Below are 14348 nucleotides of genomic sequence, written 5' to 3' on the forward strand. Positions count from 1 at the left end.
AGCAGAGTTGAGAGAAAACAGCAATGAGTTAAAAATGCTGTGATAATGGAAGATGAGAGATTTTCCATCTTTTTGTCATTCAATGAAGGGAAAATAGACTTTTATTGAAAGATAAATTCAGACATAAAACCAGAATGCTAAATTGCCATCACATTAATGTGATGGCAAATGTAATAAAAAGCTCTTCTGCTTTTTGTCACAGCAGCTTCGATGAAGAGAGACCCGAGGTACCCATGCTGTTTCGAGACGTCCCTTCCCTCCTGATCATCTTTGTGCTTACGATGCCACAGCCTCTGCGAAAAGGTACGGTCCCCTCTGTCTGTATCATGACACCACTAGAGAGCGGGGAGTCGCTCAGTGGCTGCTCCACAAGGACAACTCCATTATCAGTCGTAATCAGGGCTGAGTGCAGGACAGAAGCATTTCACATCTCTTATCGAAGCTCCTGTTGTTGCTGTTTTGACTGTGAGGATCAGAGAGAGGCGACCCTGGCGATGGGAGGGCTGCAATTCCATCTGCCCCTTATCTTTGACTTGTCGCTGCATTTCTTCCATCTTAGAGCTTTACAACAAAACGTAAGGGGGGGATCCCTAAAGACCTGGCCCGACACACTACAGTCACGTTTAATGGGAGAAGAGTCGCAGCAGGCAGATCATCTCATTGATGACTGAATTGGGTTGACCGCTGGCAGGGACAGGGAGGACTTTTGCAGCACAACAAAGATGGATATAGTGGAAAGAAGCCTTTGATTGAAACTGTTAACATTATATTTAGATATTGTTTGGTTTCATAAATTGTTTTTGGTTAATATTTTGTTACACCAAATATCGATATTGGCATCTGCCTCCAAAAAACCATATTGGTTTGGCTCTTGCAAAAACATTAAAAGAGATTGAATTTTTAGTTTTTTTTAAATAACAGGATAAGAGGCACATTAATGAAGTAGTAATGTGCTGAATGAATATGCTTAAAGCAAAAATAATGACATCTTAAAAAACCTTGATTTTTCTAAAGTGAGCAATAGAAAAGGAGAGCCATGATTGGTCAATGCGTGGTCCTGAGTGCACTTGTTGGTTAAAAGGGATGACCTTTTTTGAATTCTGTTTTCTTGTGTGTACTGACTCATGTCACAGTGACCAACACAACCACTTTGCTGTGGAAGAAAACCAACACCGCTCTCTGATGTTCTTTTCAGTACAAAATCTAAATGTCTTTCAGGCTTCATTTTCCACCTGACATGCTCTGCTAATTATCCTGCACACTGTTCAGTCAGGCTCTCCATACAATGCAGCGGAAACGAACACAAAGCCCTTGTGAATGACGGCCAACCTCCCTCAAAGAGCATTTTTTAATGCTCTTTTTTTGTAATTGAAGATCACACATGCTCACTGTGTCACCATCTCTCATCTCTCGTAGAACACTTTACCTGTGTGGTGAAGATGCTGTACAACCTGCAGTTCATCCAGGCTGTGACTGCTCTGTCGACCAAGTTCAGCCCAGAGGAGAGGCAGGCCTGGAGCACGTCTGGAGCACTCAAGAAGGTAGAAGTGCAATCAATTGACACGACTCTGAGACATTATTCACCATCACATGCTAATTTTACCTCCTTTAACTTTTCTGGTATCAAGTGTAGGTTGACACTTTTTTTTCTTTTGTCTGCTCTGCAATGCTCAGAGCTTTTAGTGCTATGAACAGGGTCAGGGCAAGTTCATTACTTAAGATGTTTTAATATTTATATATATTTTGTGCTTCTTTTCTTTCTACTTTTTTCTTTTTGCTGATTTTATTGGTTTTCCTTTGCTTCTCGTGTGCTTTGCCTCGGTAGTCAATGAATCTCTGTGTAACCTAATAATTAATTAAGTGTACAGAGAGGTACCCTGTGGAGTTTCCTTGTTAACAAACAAAAGTAACATTTACATTAATCGTTACTTACTTAAAAGCATTGTGTGTATTACTGCTTTTCCTTCCTCATAAAAAATTTCAGAGCAAATTCTTTCGAAAGATTTGAACTCTGCCATATTTGCCTCCATGATTACTGGTTAGCACTCTTCTTCTCTGCCCTATTGATGTATTGCTATGTTTCCTCAAGCATTACTGCCACCTATTGATCAATGAAATGGTGTGAAAGACTATTACATCCATGTGAATGTACATGTGGTGCGTGTTCACAATGCAAACAAAACCTGGACCTACTCATTAAAAATCTGCTCCGGAGCTCAAGGAAAACCTGAATAAACATTGGTTTATAGCATAAAGATAATGTCTGAGTCATAGACTGTATGTAAAGATGGGCAATATGAAAGCTCCAGAAAAGTGAAGGGGTCAAATGTCATGATTGCCAGCTGAGACTGATGATTGGTCGAGTGTGGATATCGGCGGGGTCTTGCTACCGCGTCTCCATCCTCCAATCGCTACAGCGCAGACTCAAATGCACAAGATGGCAGCGTTTGTATCTGGGGTATTTTGGCTACATTTCTGGAGAGTTGGAGGAAGTCCATCATCCATCTTTATATACAGTCTGGTCCGAACACTTAAAACAACATAACATTTTCAGTGCGCCTGAACATGATGTGTAAGGAAACCATTACAGAATTCTGCTCTCAGTGCAGTTTCAGGCCTACACGGGAGTATGTTGTCAGTCCACATGTATTCTTTGCTCGTTGAACACTTCCCTGGAACCACAGTATGTCCACAACCTCAGTAAATCATTGTTTGTGACTAAGTATTGAGATGAATTAAGCCCTTTCCGATTTCATTTATATGCTTTTCACAGTCGACAGTATCGATCTTCATTATCTGGAAAAGTGTGATTACTGGAGAGTGTTGCATTAATTGGCTATTTGTCCTCAGTCTATTAAATCTGTATTAGCGAGCGACTGCCTTGAATGTCAAATGACAAATAGCTGAAACTGTCCCCCTGCAGGGTGTTTCCATCCATAATGGAGGCCTGGATTCCTATCTTCTTACTACGCTGTCATTAAACAGTAATGCGGGAATTCACGGGCTGCCGTTAAGATGGATTTCAAATCCACCACGAGAACGGCATCCATATTTGGTAGAACGTCATTGTAATTAAATTGAGGTTGTTAGAATAGATAAAGTCTGAGCAAAGATCAGAGCCTGGAGGGAAGAAATCCATGGATTAGAAATTCCTCCTCTATAAATCTATGACAAGGGACGGCAGGCGAGATAAGACTGCTGTTTTATATTCTATCACCTTCAGCTTGATAAATGCTCGCAGCTTTTCCTCTTTATAAAATACGCCAAACCAGTTGAATTTTTATCCGAACATACATCCAGTAATGTCTCTACCACTTATCAGATGTTATATTGTGTGCAAAGAATGATTGTCCTGTGCTTATTCCGCATTAGTCATTATATTCTACAGTGATTCAGATTTTATACTAAAGAGGAGCAACAGGAAGACACATGTGTGACGCATTATGATATGTGACCTTTATACAATTGAAAACTAACAAGAGATTGATTAAGTCAGGACAATTTCATTTTTTTGTGGTTTTGTCCATAGTTACAATGTCTTACCTATTTCTGAAGTATTTCTGAAATGTGCAGACACAATCTCTTTTGTCTGCAATGGAAATTGATTCAATCATATCAGGAAATGAGACATCAAGGTGAATGTGCTAATTTAGCAAGACAGCGAGGTCAGAGAGCTTCTCAGTTTTCGGTGCGTTCATGACGTCAAATATGACTCACCGGGGAAGGATACAAAAAGATAAACTCCTCTACTGGCAAATGGAAAGGCATCAATCAGCATTTTCTTTTCGAAGGTTCACCCGTGTTTAAAGAACCTGCATATACCGGCTAATTTTGGTGTAACAGAGAGAGAAGTGTGTGGAGTTTGGTGTTTTCTCATTTCACATCACAGAGGAAATATAGAGACGACCATAGACTCGATTAAAAATAAAATCTTTGCCATTTAATGTTTGATAACTTGCTCTGAATATTCTGCATTTCTGCTACAGAATGCTGCAAACGCTGAGAGATCTTTTGAAGCGCTGCTCAGTCACGCCATCAGTGAGCTCTCCAAGGACAAGAGTGTCTACAAGGTGAACGCTGAGGAAACGTCAATGGTGAGCCGTGAAACTGACTCTTTAGCACTTCCTAACATAACCGCGCCCTCAGGATCTCTGTGTCTATCTCTCTCATGTGGCCATTACTGTGAGAGACAGTGGTCTAGTATCTCTGCTCATCTCCAGGGGGAGATATACATCACAGTGTTATCACCAAGCTGTTTGCTGGTTATTGATCAAGTGTTGCTATTGTTTCCAGCTGAGCTCCAGTGTGTGGTCCCCGCAGTCTATCGAGTTCAGCCTCCAGCAGTTCTGCCTGCCTTTCCTCCGCCTCTCCTGCCTCCTGCAGCATCACCTCTACGGAGATAACCTCACTGGCTGCATGGTATGTTATAACATCAGTCATTCTACAGGCTAATTTATCCTCTACGTTATTCTTTTATATGTATTTGTTTCAGATTGTAAGTAGGCATGAGTTTGAAACCCTCTACTTGTTTGTGTGTTGTCAGGAGGAGGATGAGTTCTCGTCCTTGGCTGTGTGTGTGGGGCTCTTACCATCGGCCCCTCCGCCTTCCAACACTGTGCACAGTGCCTCGTACCTGGAGTGGGCGGTCAGCGCCTTCGACTTGGTGACACAGTGGTGTGCTGAGGTCCAGGGGCTCTCTCAGATGCAGGCTGAGCAGTCAGTGGTGCGTGAATTTCAGTCAAAATATAAAAGTTATATGGAAAATATCAGCATTTAAGTTGGACTTCCAAACTCTCTGCAGTGTCAAAATTCAAAGCACATATTTTGAACTCGGCACTTTGTAAATGATTCATGTAACTAAAACTGCTATTGACACTTAGAATTTTAGTTCCAACCTTGGTTGACAAGGTCCATAGCTGTGTCTCTGAGGAGAGTGACTGCACAAATAACCGAGTGTCTAACGCTCCCTCATGATTCAGCACTGCAGTCATCTCGGATATTACACATTTGGGGGAACTTGTCTTGCATGTCAATTTATATTGGATTTAAGGTGTTGTGTTATTTATTACATCTGATAGCTGAACAAAATCATAAAAACTAGGAAGGCAACCTGGGTAGATTTATTAAACTACCCGACTCAACAAAAAAAACAGTAAATAGCAGTAGCATATTCAGTTTTATATTTCAGGGTTTTTTGTTGATGACTAAAGCTGAAGAGTTTTATGATAAAGAGTCTGGAATAATTCATTACTGACTGTGGTGCACAACAGAGCTGTGGCCTGACTCTTGTCTTTCCCGTCCTCTGAAGACGTTGCTCGTCCAGGATCCTCAGTGGGCGACCCCTCGCCTTTTGCAGCTACCTGACAACTACAATATCATCTTCCAGTACTATCACAGGAAGGCCTGCACTGCCTGCAAAAAGGTGCCAAAAGACCCTGCACTCTGCCTTGTGTGTGGCGCCTTCGTCTGTCTCAAAGGCGTGTGTTGCAAACAGCAGGGTATTTGTGAATGTGTTTTGGTAAGTGACTCAAAGGCAGGGCCAAACTGTTGATGACTTTATATAATATATCACAGCTTTTTGACAGTGTTATGATCCGTGTGTGTAAAACTCACGTGTTGCTTGTCATTTGTAGCACTCGCAGCATTGTGGCGCAGCTACAGGCATCTTTCTACTGATAAACGCCTCAGTCATCATCATCATCCGCGGACATCGTTTCTGCCTGTGGGGTTCTGTGTACCTCGATGCTCACGGAGAGGAGGACCGGGATTTACGGTATGAAACATCACATGCAGCCATTACAGACAGGATATTGTGCAGTGAGCTTTTAACAGTTAAAACATATTAATACACATATACCGTGTTCATCATACTTATGTTCAGTATGTACCAATAGTAATGGCCATATAGCGTACGCCCCCAGCTTTCGAGAAAGTAAAATTAGTTTGAACTATTCCCTGACGTGGACAATGGTGCACTACAGCAAACTTAGAAATAAGTAATATAAGTATTATATTATAAGTAATATAAGTATTATGACATATCAGTGTGCATGCTGATGTTTCTGTAGTAAAAACACATAACGTCCTCAAAACCCTCATGGTTTCTATCCAGCATGGATTTGGGACACAACTTTTTCTTTTTTTGAAATATCTGTTGCTGCAGTGAAAACACATCTCTCACTCTTGTTTCCCCCTCTGGCCTTTCTCCAGCCGTGGCAAGCCTCTCTTCTTATGTGCGGAGAGGTATCGAGTGTTGGAGCAGCAGTGGGTATCACACACCTTTGATCACATCAATAAGCGTTGGGGGCCTCACTATAATGGACTCTAAGATCTTCCACAGTCCAGAGAAAACCGCAACCCGTGAACGGAGAAGGATTTTTTTTTTTTCCTGGCTCATGCGTCTGTCTCGATCAAAATATTTGGGACTTTTTAACGTGATAAACACAAACTTGCGGTGAGGGTTTTTGCTGCCACAGCCTTGGTTTATGTGAAGTTTGGTGTACAATCATGCCTAAAGATTAACACGTGTGTGTGTTTAAGTGATTTATTGTGTGGTTTTCAACAGGGAAATAAAATAATTTGGTGAGATCTAAGTAAAGCAAGCACAACTTTGCCCAAATTTGAAATTGGTTTGGAGCAGGCTTTTGAAGCCTTGCATATTTATTTGGGTTAAAAACTACATAGGTAGAGAGTGCTGAAAGTCCCTGCAGAGTTTGATAACTTTTTTTTGCAAAATTTCTGATGTTGATGCATATCCCTTTTTTATTTATCAAAACGTGCTCTGCTGTACTGGCATGAGTTTCAAGCTCCTGATGAGTGTAGCGATGTTTTTGCACTCATTGTCTAGGCAGGACAAGTCCACCCATCAACACTAGAGGTTTTTTTTGCAAACGAGCAAAGACTCTTTTCTTTCTTTTTAATGGGTCTTGTTGCAATCCATCCTCAGGAATTATTTTTTTTCTGTTTTTGCTGTTTAAAAAAACAAGTTTTAGATATTTAAATAAATGCTGCTGCTCATTGTTCAAGTAAGTAATTTTAACTTTTGTGAAGACTTTTTTTTTTTTTTTTTCTAAGGTTGTGCTTTGGGTTTACAGCAGATGGCTGGGAACGTTGACTCCAACTCACTTTAATGTTTATGGAGGTTTGCGGTCGCTTTATTTCACGAATCCCCTCTACACTTAACGTAGTCCTGCCCCATCTGCTCTTTGTGTGTCTGACTTGTTCTGAAGAAGCCACTCAAATGCCAACTCTTTAAATGGCTAAACCATGGACTGTCCATAAAGATGGTAGACGTGTCTCCACTTCCTCACGTTGAACAAAAATGAAGCTTAAATATCCTTGACACAGGTTTGGCCATCTTGTGCTTGTGACGTCATTTGGAGCCAGAGTTTGCGCAGTAGTGATTGTGGTGTGGAGCCACTTGACGTTTCACCCCATTTTAATAGCATCAAACAAGTAATTAAAAGCAAACTTACCAGAAAGATCATCCCTTGAACAAACATCAAAGTGATAATGACAGAACACATCTTTTAGAAAAATGTATCCGACATGTGTTTTGACTTTTTAGTTTTATCCATTTCCCATCTGCTAACATGGAGGTGGCAGGTTTTATGACCTATACAGCAGCCAGCCACTAGGGGGCGATCCAGATCATTTGGCTCCACTTTGGGGGATCTGTCATGTCGTCCATCTTTATATACAGTCTTTGAGCTAAACTCGCATCCGGTCTAGAACTCACTGTCCCTGCTCCACAGAAACCCTGAATTCAAACCCCCAGAATTGAAGTCGCATATTTTTTTGATTTGGTGTCCTGCTGCACTGGCAGAGCTGAACTCCACATGAGAAATGAAACGTTATATCAGCTTCATCAAAGTTTTCTCTAAAGATTTAAAACTCTGTGAAATCTAAGTTGCTTTTGACTAGAAAGGTCGATACTCCTTATGTGTCTGCGCTGTCAGAAAAAAAATCTTTTCCTTTTGATGCTTTTTTGATTGTCGAGTCCAAACTGCAGTACAGTACATTTACTGTGATAACTGTCATCTAGTTGTGATTTATAGTTGCATTCCAACTTTACAAGATCATCAAACTTGAGTATCTGGTCTACACTGTGCATGACATCCTTTACGCCACAATTATTCAAGTGTCTTAGCTACTTTTCTTTCTGATTATCACCTGTTGTTTTTTTTCTGGAGGGGAGGAGATTTATCCAGTGCCTGCGAAATATAATTTTTCTTCTGAGTGATAAGCGGCACAAACTGCTGATATCCCTGATGTTGTTTTTTTTTTTTCTCTAAGAAATGCTGGGCCACATTGTTCGGCATCAAGGAATTTTTAAGGAACAAGCTAACACTTGAAAACCTTCCTCTTGAATTCATGCATGCTGCTTTTTCTGTTTACTGAGTTTCTCCTCCCTTCTTTGTTCTGCAGTACCAACTTTGTAAATGACCGCAACCAAAATAGCCAATGAGTAACGGGGGGGGGGGGTAAAAGTAACTGAAAGCTCTTGTGTGTTCTCCTGTATGAATGAAGAGAGAATACAGTATATTACTGTAGGTGCTGACTCAAACTTTCTGAGTTTGTTCAGAAAGTGTGACTTGGACATTTAATGCAAAATGTAACATATGTGAATAAAATATAAACACACCGATTCTTCTCCTTTTCTTTTCCTGTCTGTGAATTGTCATTTACATTATCCTATCGACTATATTAACCAGATGATTGTATTTTTTTATTTAGTATGAATGCTCTCATGTGGTAATATTAATAAGTATAATACTCATTAAGAGTCACTTGTAGCAGGTATAAATGTTGAAGGACAACAGGACATATGATTTCAAAACATTGATTTGGCTCCATTAAGCTAAAATATTACTTAATATAAGGATTTTTTTCTCCTGTCTTCAATCACTATATTGGCTGTATTGGGCACATGTGTCTGTTTAAGATACAGACATCCACCTCAAACTGTGTTGAGCGAGGGACTTGGCTCATTCAAGCTCAAATCTTAAGAGAGACAACTTCCAGAGCACATCCTGTGACCGTGTAATGTGACTGTACCTGAAAACAGTTTGTACATGTTTTTAAAATGCTGCCAGCTGAGCGCACAAGTACAGTTTTTTTCTTTTTACAAAGGGAAATATATTTTAGTATTTTATGAATTAACTCGGAATGTTGAGCAAAAATGTCAATGTTGAAAACAAAGTCAAAATGAATCATATATTTTTTGCATTTTGGGAATAGATTTTGAAATGGGCCAACAGACAGCTGCCAGCGCTTTTCAAGTTTGTCTGTTTTCCCCATCTAGGCAAACTTTTATTGGCACAATGTAATAATGTGCCAACACTGATGACCTCACTCTGTATTTGTGCTAGTATTTCTTTCTTCCTAAAACTGATTCTGAAGCAGGCTACAGTTTTATCAATTCATCTACACAAGCATTTTGTATTTCAAATACAATTTGGACATTGTTCTTGACATTTCAGCTGTTTTCTCGACGTTTGAACTTTATATTCGAAATAAAAAAAACACATTTGTCAACATTCTCGAAATGAAAAATGAAAGAAAAAAAATCTTGCTCCTCTAATTTCTTTCCATATGCCTGGCCCTAAAAGTCTTCTGTGCAGTTCAAGTTATTCCAGATAGTGTGTGTGTTGGCCTTCAGTTACCATGTGACTGAGCTTTTTTCTTCCAGGGTAACTGGGTTGAAATTTCATAAACAAGGGAGGCCCCCGGGTTAGTGACGGGAGGCCGCACAAAGCCTCTGGTTTTCTGCCTGTTAGACAAAGAGAAAACAGTCAGTACTATGGAGCTGCAGAGGAATTTTCTCTGGGTAAAATCACCGGGACTGTGGGACGGGTTTGCTGCAGAGAGAAGCTGGTGCTGCAGACGGGGCTGGGGAGAGCTTCACTGGACGTGTCCTCACTTCCTCCAGATCCAGGTCAGTATCTGGAGCCGGAGCAGAAACTGGAACAAACCTCTGTGTGTGTGTATGAGGCGATGCAGGTGAGATCACAGCTTCCGGTCCTGCTGAACAAACAGGCTCGGGTGTCTGTGAATTATTAAAGTCCTGCTCTGAGTAAACAGGGAAATCAGTTCGGAGATGTTTCTGTGGACATGGGTAAGTTGCACGTAGAGAACTGTTGGTTTAGGTCAGAGCAGTGAGTCCAGTGTAAAACTGTCTCCGGTGATGGGATATGTTGACTCATCTAAAGATGGACACAGGAGTGTGCAGGGATCAGCTGAGGTCTCACACACTTTCCCATCTTTTGCAGATTTTAGAGATGGAAACACGGGGGCAGCTATGTCAAGGTAGGACTCACAATACACACACTAACACACCTTCAAGGTCACATCAGGTGTAGATGTAGGTGTCTTTTATTCTAATTATTTTATATTTTAGAAAATAGGCTCCTTCCTATGGTGGTGTTAATCTTTTCATTGGAGTTTACAGAGGTGTAAAGAGTGCAAATCACATAATTGCATCATCATTAGCACTGACAGACCTCAGAGGTTCAATAGGTGAGCATTTATGTAACAGGTTTTATTACAAGGTTAAAATAGACTTCATGTTGTACCTCATAGTTCTGCAAGAGCTCCAATAGGATGTCGTTTTTGTCTGGGAGTGGATGGCAAGTACTTTATTTGATGTTGGAAAATTAAAGTAGCAGGCTACAGTTTCACCAATTCATCTACACAAGCATTTTTATAGATCCTGTCATATATACTTTATAAGATGTGTTTTCATGAGCTTGTAGAATTATGGAAAATATGAGTGAGGGTCAAGCTCTGATGTTATTAAGCTTTGGTTTGGTTTTGTCTACTGTTTCAATTTGTCTTAATACAAAAATGTGCACTTTGTGCAGAAACATGTTAAATGATCCTGAATAAAAATGACAAAAACCCACATGCAATGAATTATCTCAAACCTTTATTTATAACATGTTAGATTTAACCATGTTGTGCACAAGCAGGAGCATTGCACTGCTTCACATCACAGTCGTTATGGAAACAGCTATGATTACTTTAAGTCCTGTGGTTAAGGTGTGCAGACTCATTACACTGATCATAGTGTTGTCTCTTTGTTCATCGGGTTGATTCAGTTTGAGTTAGATTTGGTTAAAAACGTTGTGGGTGCACAGCTATGATTTAAAGGCCTTAACGTTAGAAAGATGTGTTGGTGTCTGGACGTGTGAGACTTTGGTCATCCAGGGTGACAACAAGGGCACAGGGCTTTAGGCCTGACTCGTGGCTACTGGAGGTTTACTGCAAAGCCTCCTCATATCCCCTTAAAAGGGATTATACATGAGAGTTTTTTTTTCCGCCCCTCTCTCCGCAGACTTACCAAAGGGTTTACCAAGTTCCCGAAGGGCTTTACCAGAGAGGGTGGGATTGTGCGAGTTTGATGGAAGCAGAAAATTAGATTACTCACTTTTACTTTGCGTTGTTTCCTGGTGTGAAAGACCCCGTCTGGTCCCTGTGCCGCGTCCGAACCTCGGAGCATCGTTTAGCTCGAGCTTAACCCCAAAGCGACAGATAGACACACACATATCCCAGGATTTACACAGTTTACAGCCATGTGTATGTTTACTTTACTGATGTTGGATTTTTTTTTTTAAACTACTTGACAGGGCCACATAGGAGAGAACAGCATTTTGAACTGCAGATCCAGTCGATCTTTTTCAGGCGCTGACAGACGATGGTAAACAAAGGGAAACCTGAGCGCTGCCATCGAGGAACCCTGGTGTCCTGTTCTAACCCACTGCTTGTGTGTCCTCCATCTTGAACAGCACGTCGACTATTCAGGGAAAGTTAGAGTTCTGTATTTATTTAACATTCTGCCGAAACTTCCTCTGTATGTCTGCACCATAGGTTTGACATTTTACATGGTGGACATGACAGATAGCGGTAGGAAGTGGAGACGTGTTGTCCATCTTTATACTCAGTCAATGTCTATGCTCATATACTATAGCCTCTCTCTACTATGCATACACAAGAACCCACATTTGACAGAAATATGGAAACCTATACGGCTGAATGTAAATATATACAAATATAAATTTGGGTGGCTGTGTCTCACAAGGAAGCGGGTCGTCCACTAACCGAAAACTCGGCAGTTCGAATCCCAGTCTCCTTGAGCACGACCAAATTGCCCCTTACGTCTGTAGCAGCAGTGTGTGAATAACGCGTGATAGATAAAGTGCTGCACATAGATTCACTGTATGAATGTGTGAATGGAAAAAGTGTACTGTAAAGCGCTTTGAGTGATCATCAAGACTAGAAAAGCTTCACAATTCAGCAATACGGTGAGGTTTGTAGTCCACACTGTCCCACGCCCATGCATTTCTATCTGTGACCCTGCAGGTTACATATATCTACAGTTTTTAAACATTTGCTTAAATGCTTCTTGGTCTGGAGGAGGAAATCTGTTCAGCAAATAAGAAGATCTGACATAAACCTTGTTCTTCAAAAATGCATTTGCTGTTTTTGTCTTCTAGCTCTTTCCAGCTGATGTGACTATTGTCCTTGCTATATTAGGTCCTTGGGACTTTTTCAAAAGAAACATCCAGTGTTTTTGGTTCTTCGGTGGAGTGATTTCTTGTCACTCAGCGTGTAAGCTCTTTTATGTAGATGCAGGTATGTGCTTCCTGCACACTTCTGGACATACACATGACTTTATAGACCCGTTGTGCTCAGCTCACTTGAATCCTTTTGCCACAACATTCCAACCACAGCAGCAGCTGCAGAGATGCTCATTACGTTATTGTCACTGACGTTCAGGAGACCAAGATGTCAGAAGTTGTTTTCTCAATTAGCGACAGCCGAACGTGTGAAGAACACTGTGTTCAGAGGGGGGGACGGGGCAGCAATCACGTGACCTAGCAACTCTCGGGGAACTTCCTGGTAACCTGCGTGCAACCCGAGATGCTTCATATCAGCAGGCCATTATGAGTAGCTACATCTGCCACTTGAATATTGAACAGTGCCGGGGATCAGGTGGCAGATTACCGGTGAATTATTAATCCCTATAGATTGGCGTGAATTAGTCCGGTGCACGTCGGTGAGCAGGAGAGAAACAAACACTTTCACAGAAACAGGTAAGTTTGACTTGTGGCTTTATGATCTGAGCTCTATTGATCTTTGAACTCGAATTCGAATATTAAATAGATGGAAATGAGTGAGTGAGCTCATTAGATATTTGTACACAGGCTGCCATAAAACAGTTGCTATAGCGACCTTGTGCTTTTAAGTATATGCAGTATTTTTTGTGCATTTGATGGTTGATGGTTGAACAATAGATTCTATTATTAAATCAAATCCTTTGGTGATGTTCAATCTGATGTTACACTTGGTTTGTACTTTGAAAGCTCTTGCAGAATGAGATAGTTGTACAATAATAGACAAAAGCCAGTAAAATATGTTGTGCATTTAACCATGTGTCACTTCTGCCTGCACATGTGACTTAAACCTGTATTTAAAAGTTGCAGTCAAACATTCTATCGGAGGTACGTGGTTCTGCCGGAGAGGAATATGATCCATCTGTTTGAAAAGTTGGTGAAGGTGCCTTGGCAACAGGTGACCGGTGATGTGTTGAACGCACTGTGCATGTTACCAAACAGAGCGACAGTTATAAATGGCAGGTAAACAGGTTTGGACCGTGTTGATTAATAAGGCAGCTGCGATGCATTATTCATGGTCGGTTTGAGATGGACGATTAACTTCAGAAGAGTCAAAGATGGATTATTAGACTGAAGACAAAAAGAGACTTTAAATGTGTGATATGAAAATGTATAATTATAAGAGATGTTTGGCTCGTGCTGTCACAGGCTGCTTCTTGAAGGACACAGTGAAGGATATCTGTTGTATCTCTGCGCTGCACGTTTGAACGCCTCCCAGGAACAGGGGTAAATCCATCTAATGTCAACCTGCGTGCACAACAATTCATGAATCTGTGCTTGCATCTCCTGAGGGTTAGACATCATTCAGCGGCTTTTACATCAATCTGCTGCTCGAAAAACGACTTCTCCTTCCCCTCCTCAGGGTCACACAACCTCTGTGATGCATAACATGTTTATGACAAGCGGCACAGTCGTGTGATCGCACACAAACATTACCCTCCATCACGTTTATCTGGGATTCGTGTCATTTTCCAAAAATAGGATGCGTGTCGCCCCAACATGGCAACATCATCTCCTCATCCATCATGCTAGTGGGCTTCAGCTGCTTCGACACTCAATGCTTTGCATCGTTAGTCTCCCATGTTGTATGCGGGCGCAGGAAAACATCACTTGCCTGATGATCGATGTCGGCCTCTTCCATCGCGGTCGATCATCGGTCTTTATAACCACGTC

General features: G+C 41.1%; 2 protein-coding genes across 9 annotated transcripts in view; both read left to right on the plus strand.

The window, feature by feature from the left end:
* ubr3 (ubiquitin protein ligase E3 component n-recognin 3) overlaps positions 1–8647 on the plus strand; it is a 40136-nt gene extending 31489 nt beyond the window's left edge. For 2 of the 3 annotated variants that reach the window (XM_034573198.1, XM_034573200.1), the window contains 8 exons: positions 203–303; positions 1417–1541; positions 3987–4094; positions 4294–4419; positions 4544–4723; positions 5309–5518; positions 5634–5773; positions 6211–8647. In XM_034573198.1, coding sequence (XP_034429089.1) covers positions 203–303; positions 1417–1541; positions 3987–4094; positions 4294–4419; positions 4544–4723; positions 5309–5518; positions 5634–5773; positions 6211–6328 — 1108 coding nt within the window. In that variant the 3' untranslated portion in view covers positions 6329–8647. The remainder of the gene's footprint in view (positions 1–202; positions 304–1416; positions 1542–3986; positions 4095–4293; positions 4420–4543; positions 4724–5308; positions 5519–5633; positions 5774–6210) is intronic. The other variant, XM_034573199.1, reaches the window with a different exon arrangement.
* Positions 8648–10108: 1461 nt separating this feature from the next.
* Positions 10109–14348, plus strand: part of myo3b (myosin IIIB) — a 64132-nt gene continuing 59892 nt past the window's right edge. For 3 of the 6 annotated variants that reach the window (XM_034574634.1, XM_034574637.1, XM_034574635.1), the window contains exon 1: positions 10109–10308. In XM_034574634.1, the coding sequence (XP_034430525.1) occupies positions 10187–10308 (122 nt within the window). In that variant the 5' untranslated portion in view covers positions 10109–10186. Of the gene's footprint in view, positions 10309–12935; positions 13095–14348 lie in introns of those variants that run through there. The other 3 variants (XM_034574636.1, XM_034574638.1, XM_034574639.1) reach the window with 2 other exon arrangements.

The sequence above is a fragment of the Hippoglossus hippoglossus genome, chromosome 21 (genome assembly GCF_009819705.1).
Source record: "Hippoglossus hippoglossus isolate fHipHip1 chromosome 21, fHipHip1.pri, whole genome shotgun sequence".
Taxonomy (NCBI): Eukaryota; Metazoa; Chordata; class Actinopteri; order Pleuronectiformes; family Pleuronectidae; genus Hippoglossus; species Hippoglossus hippoglossus.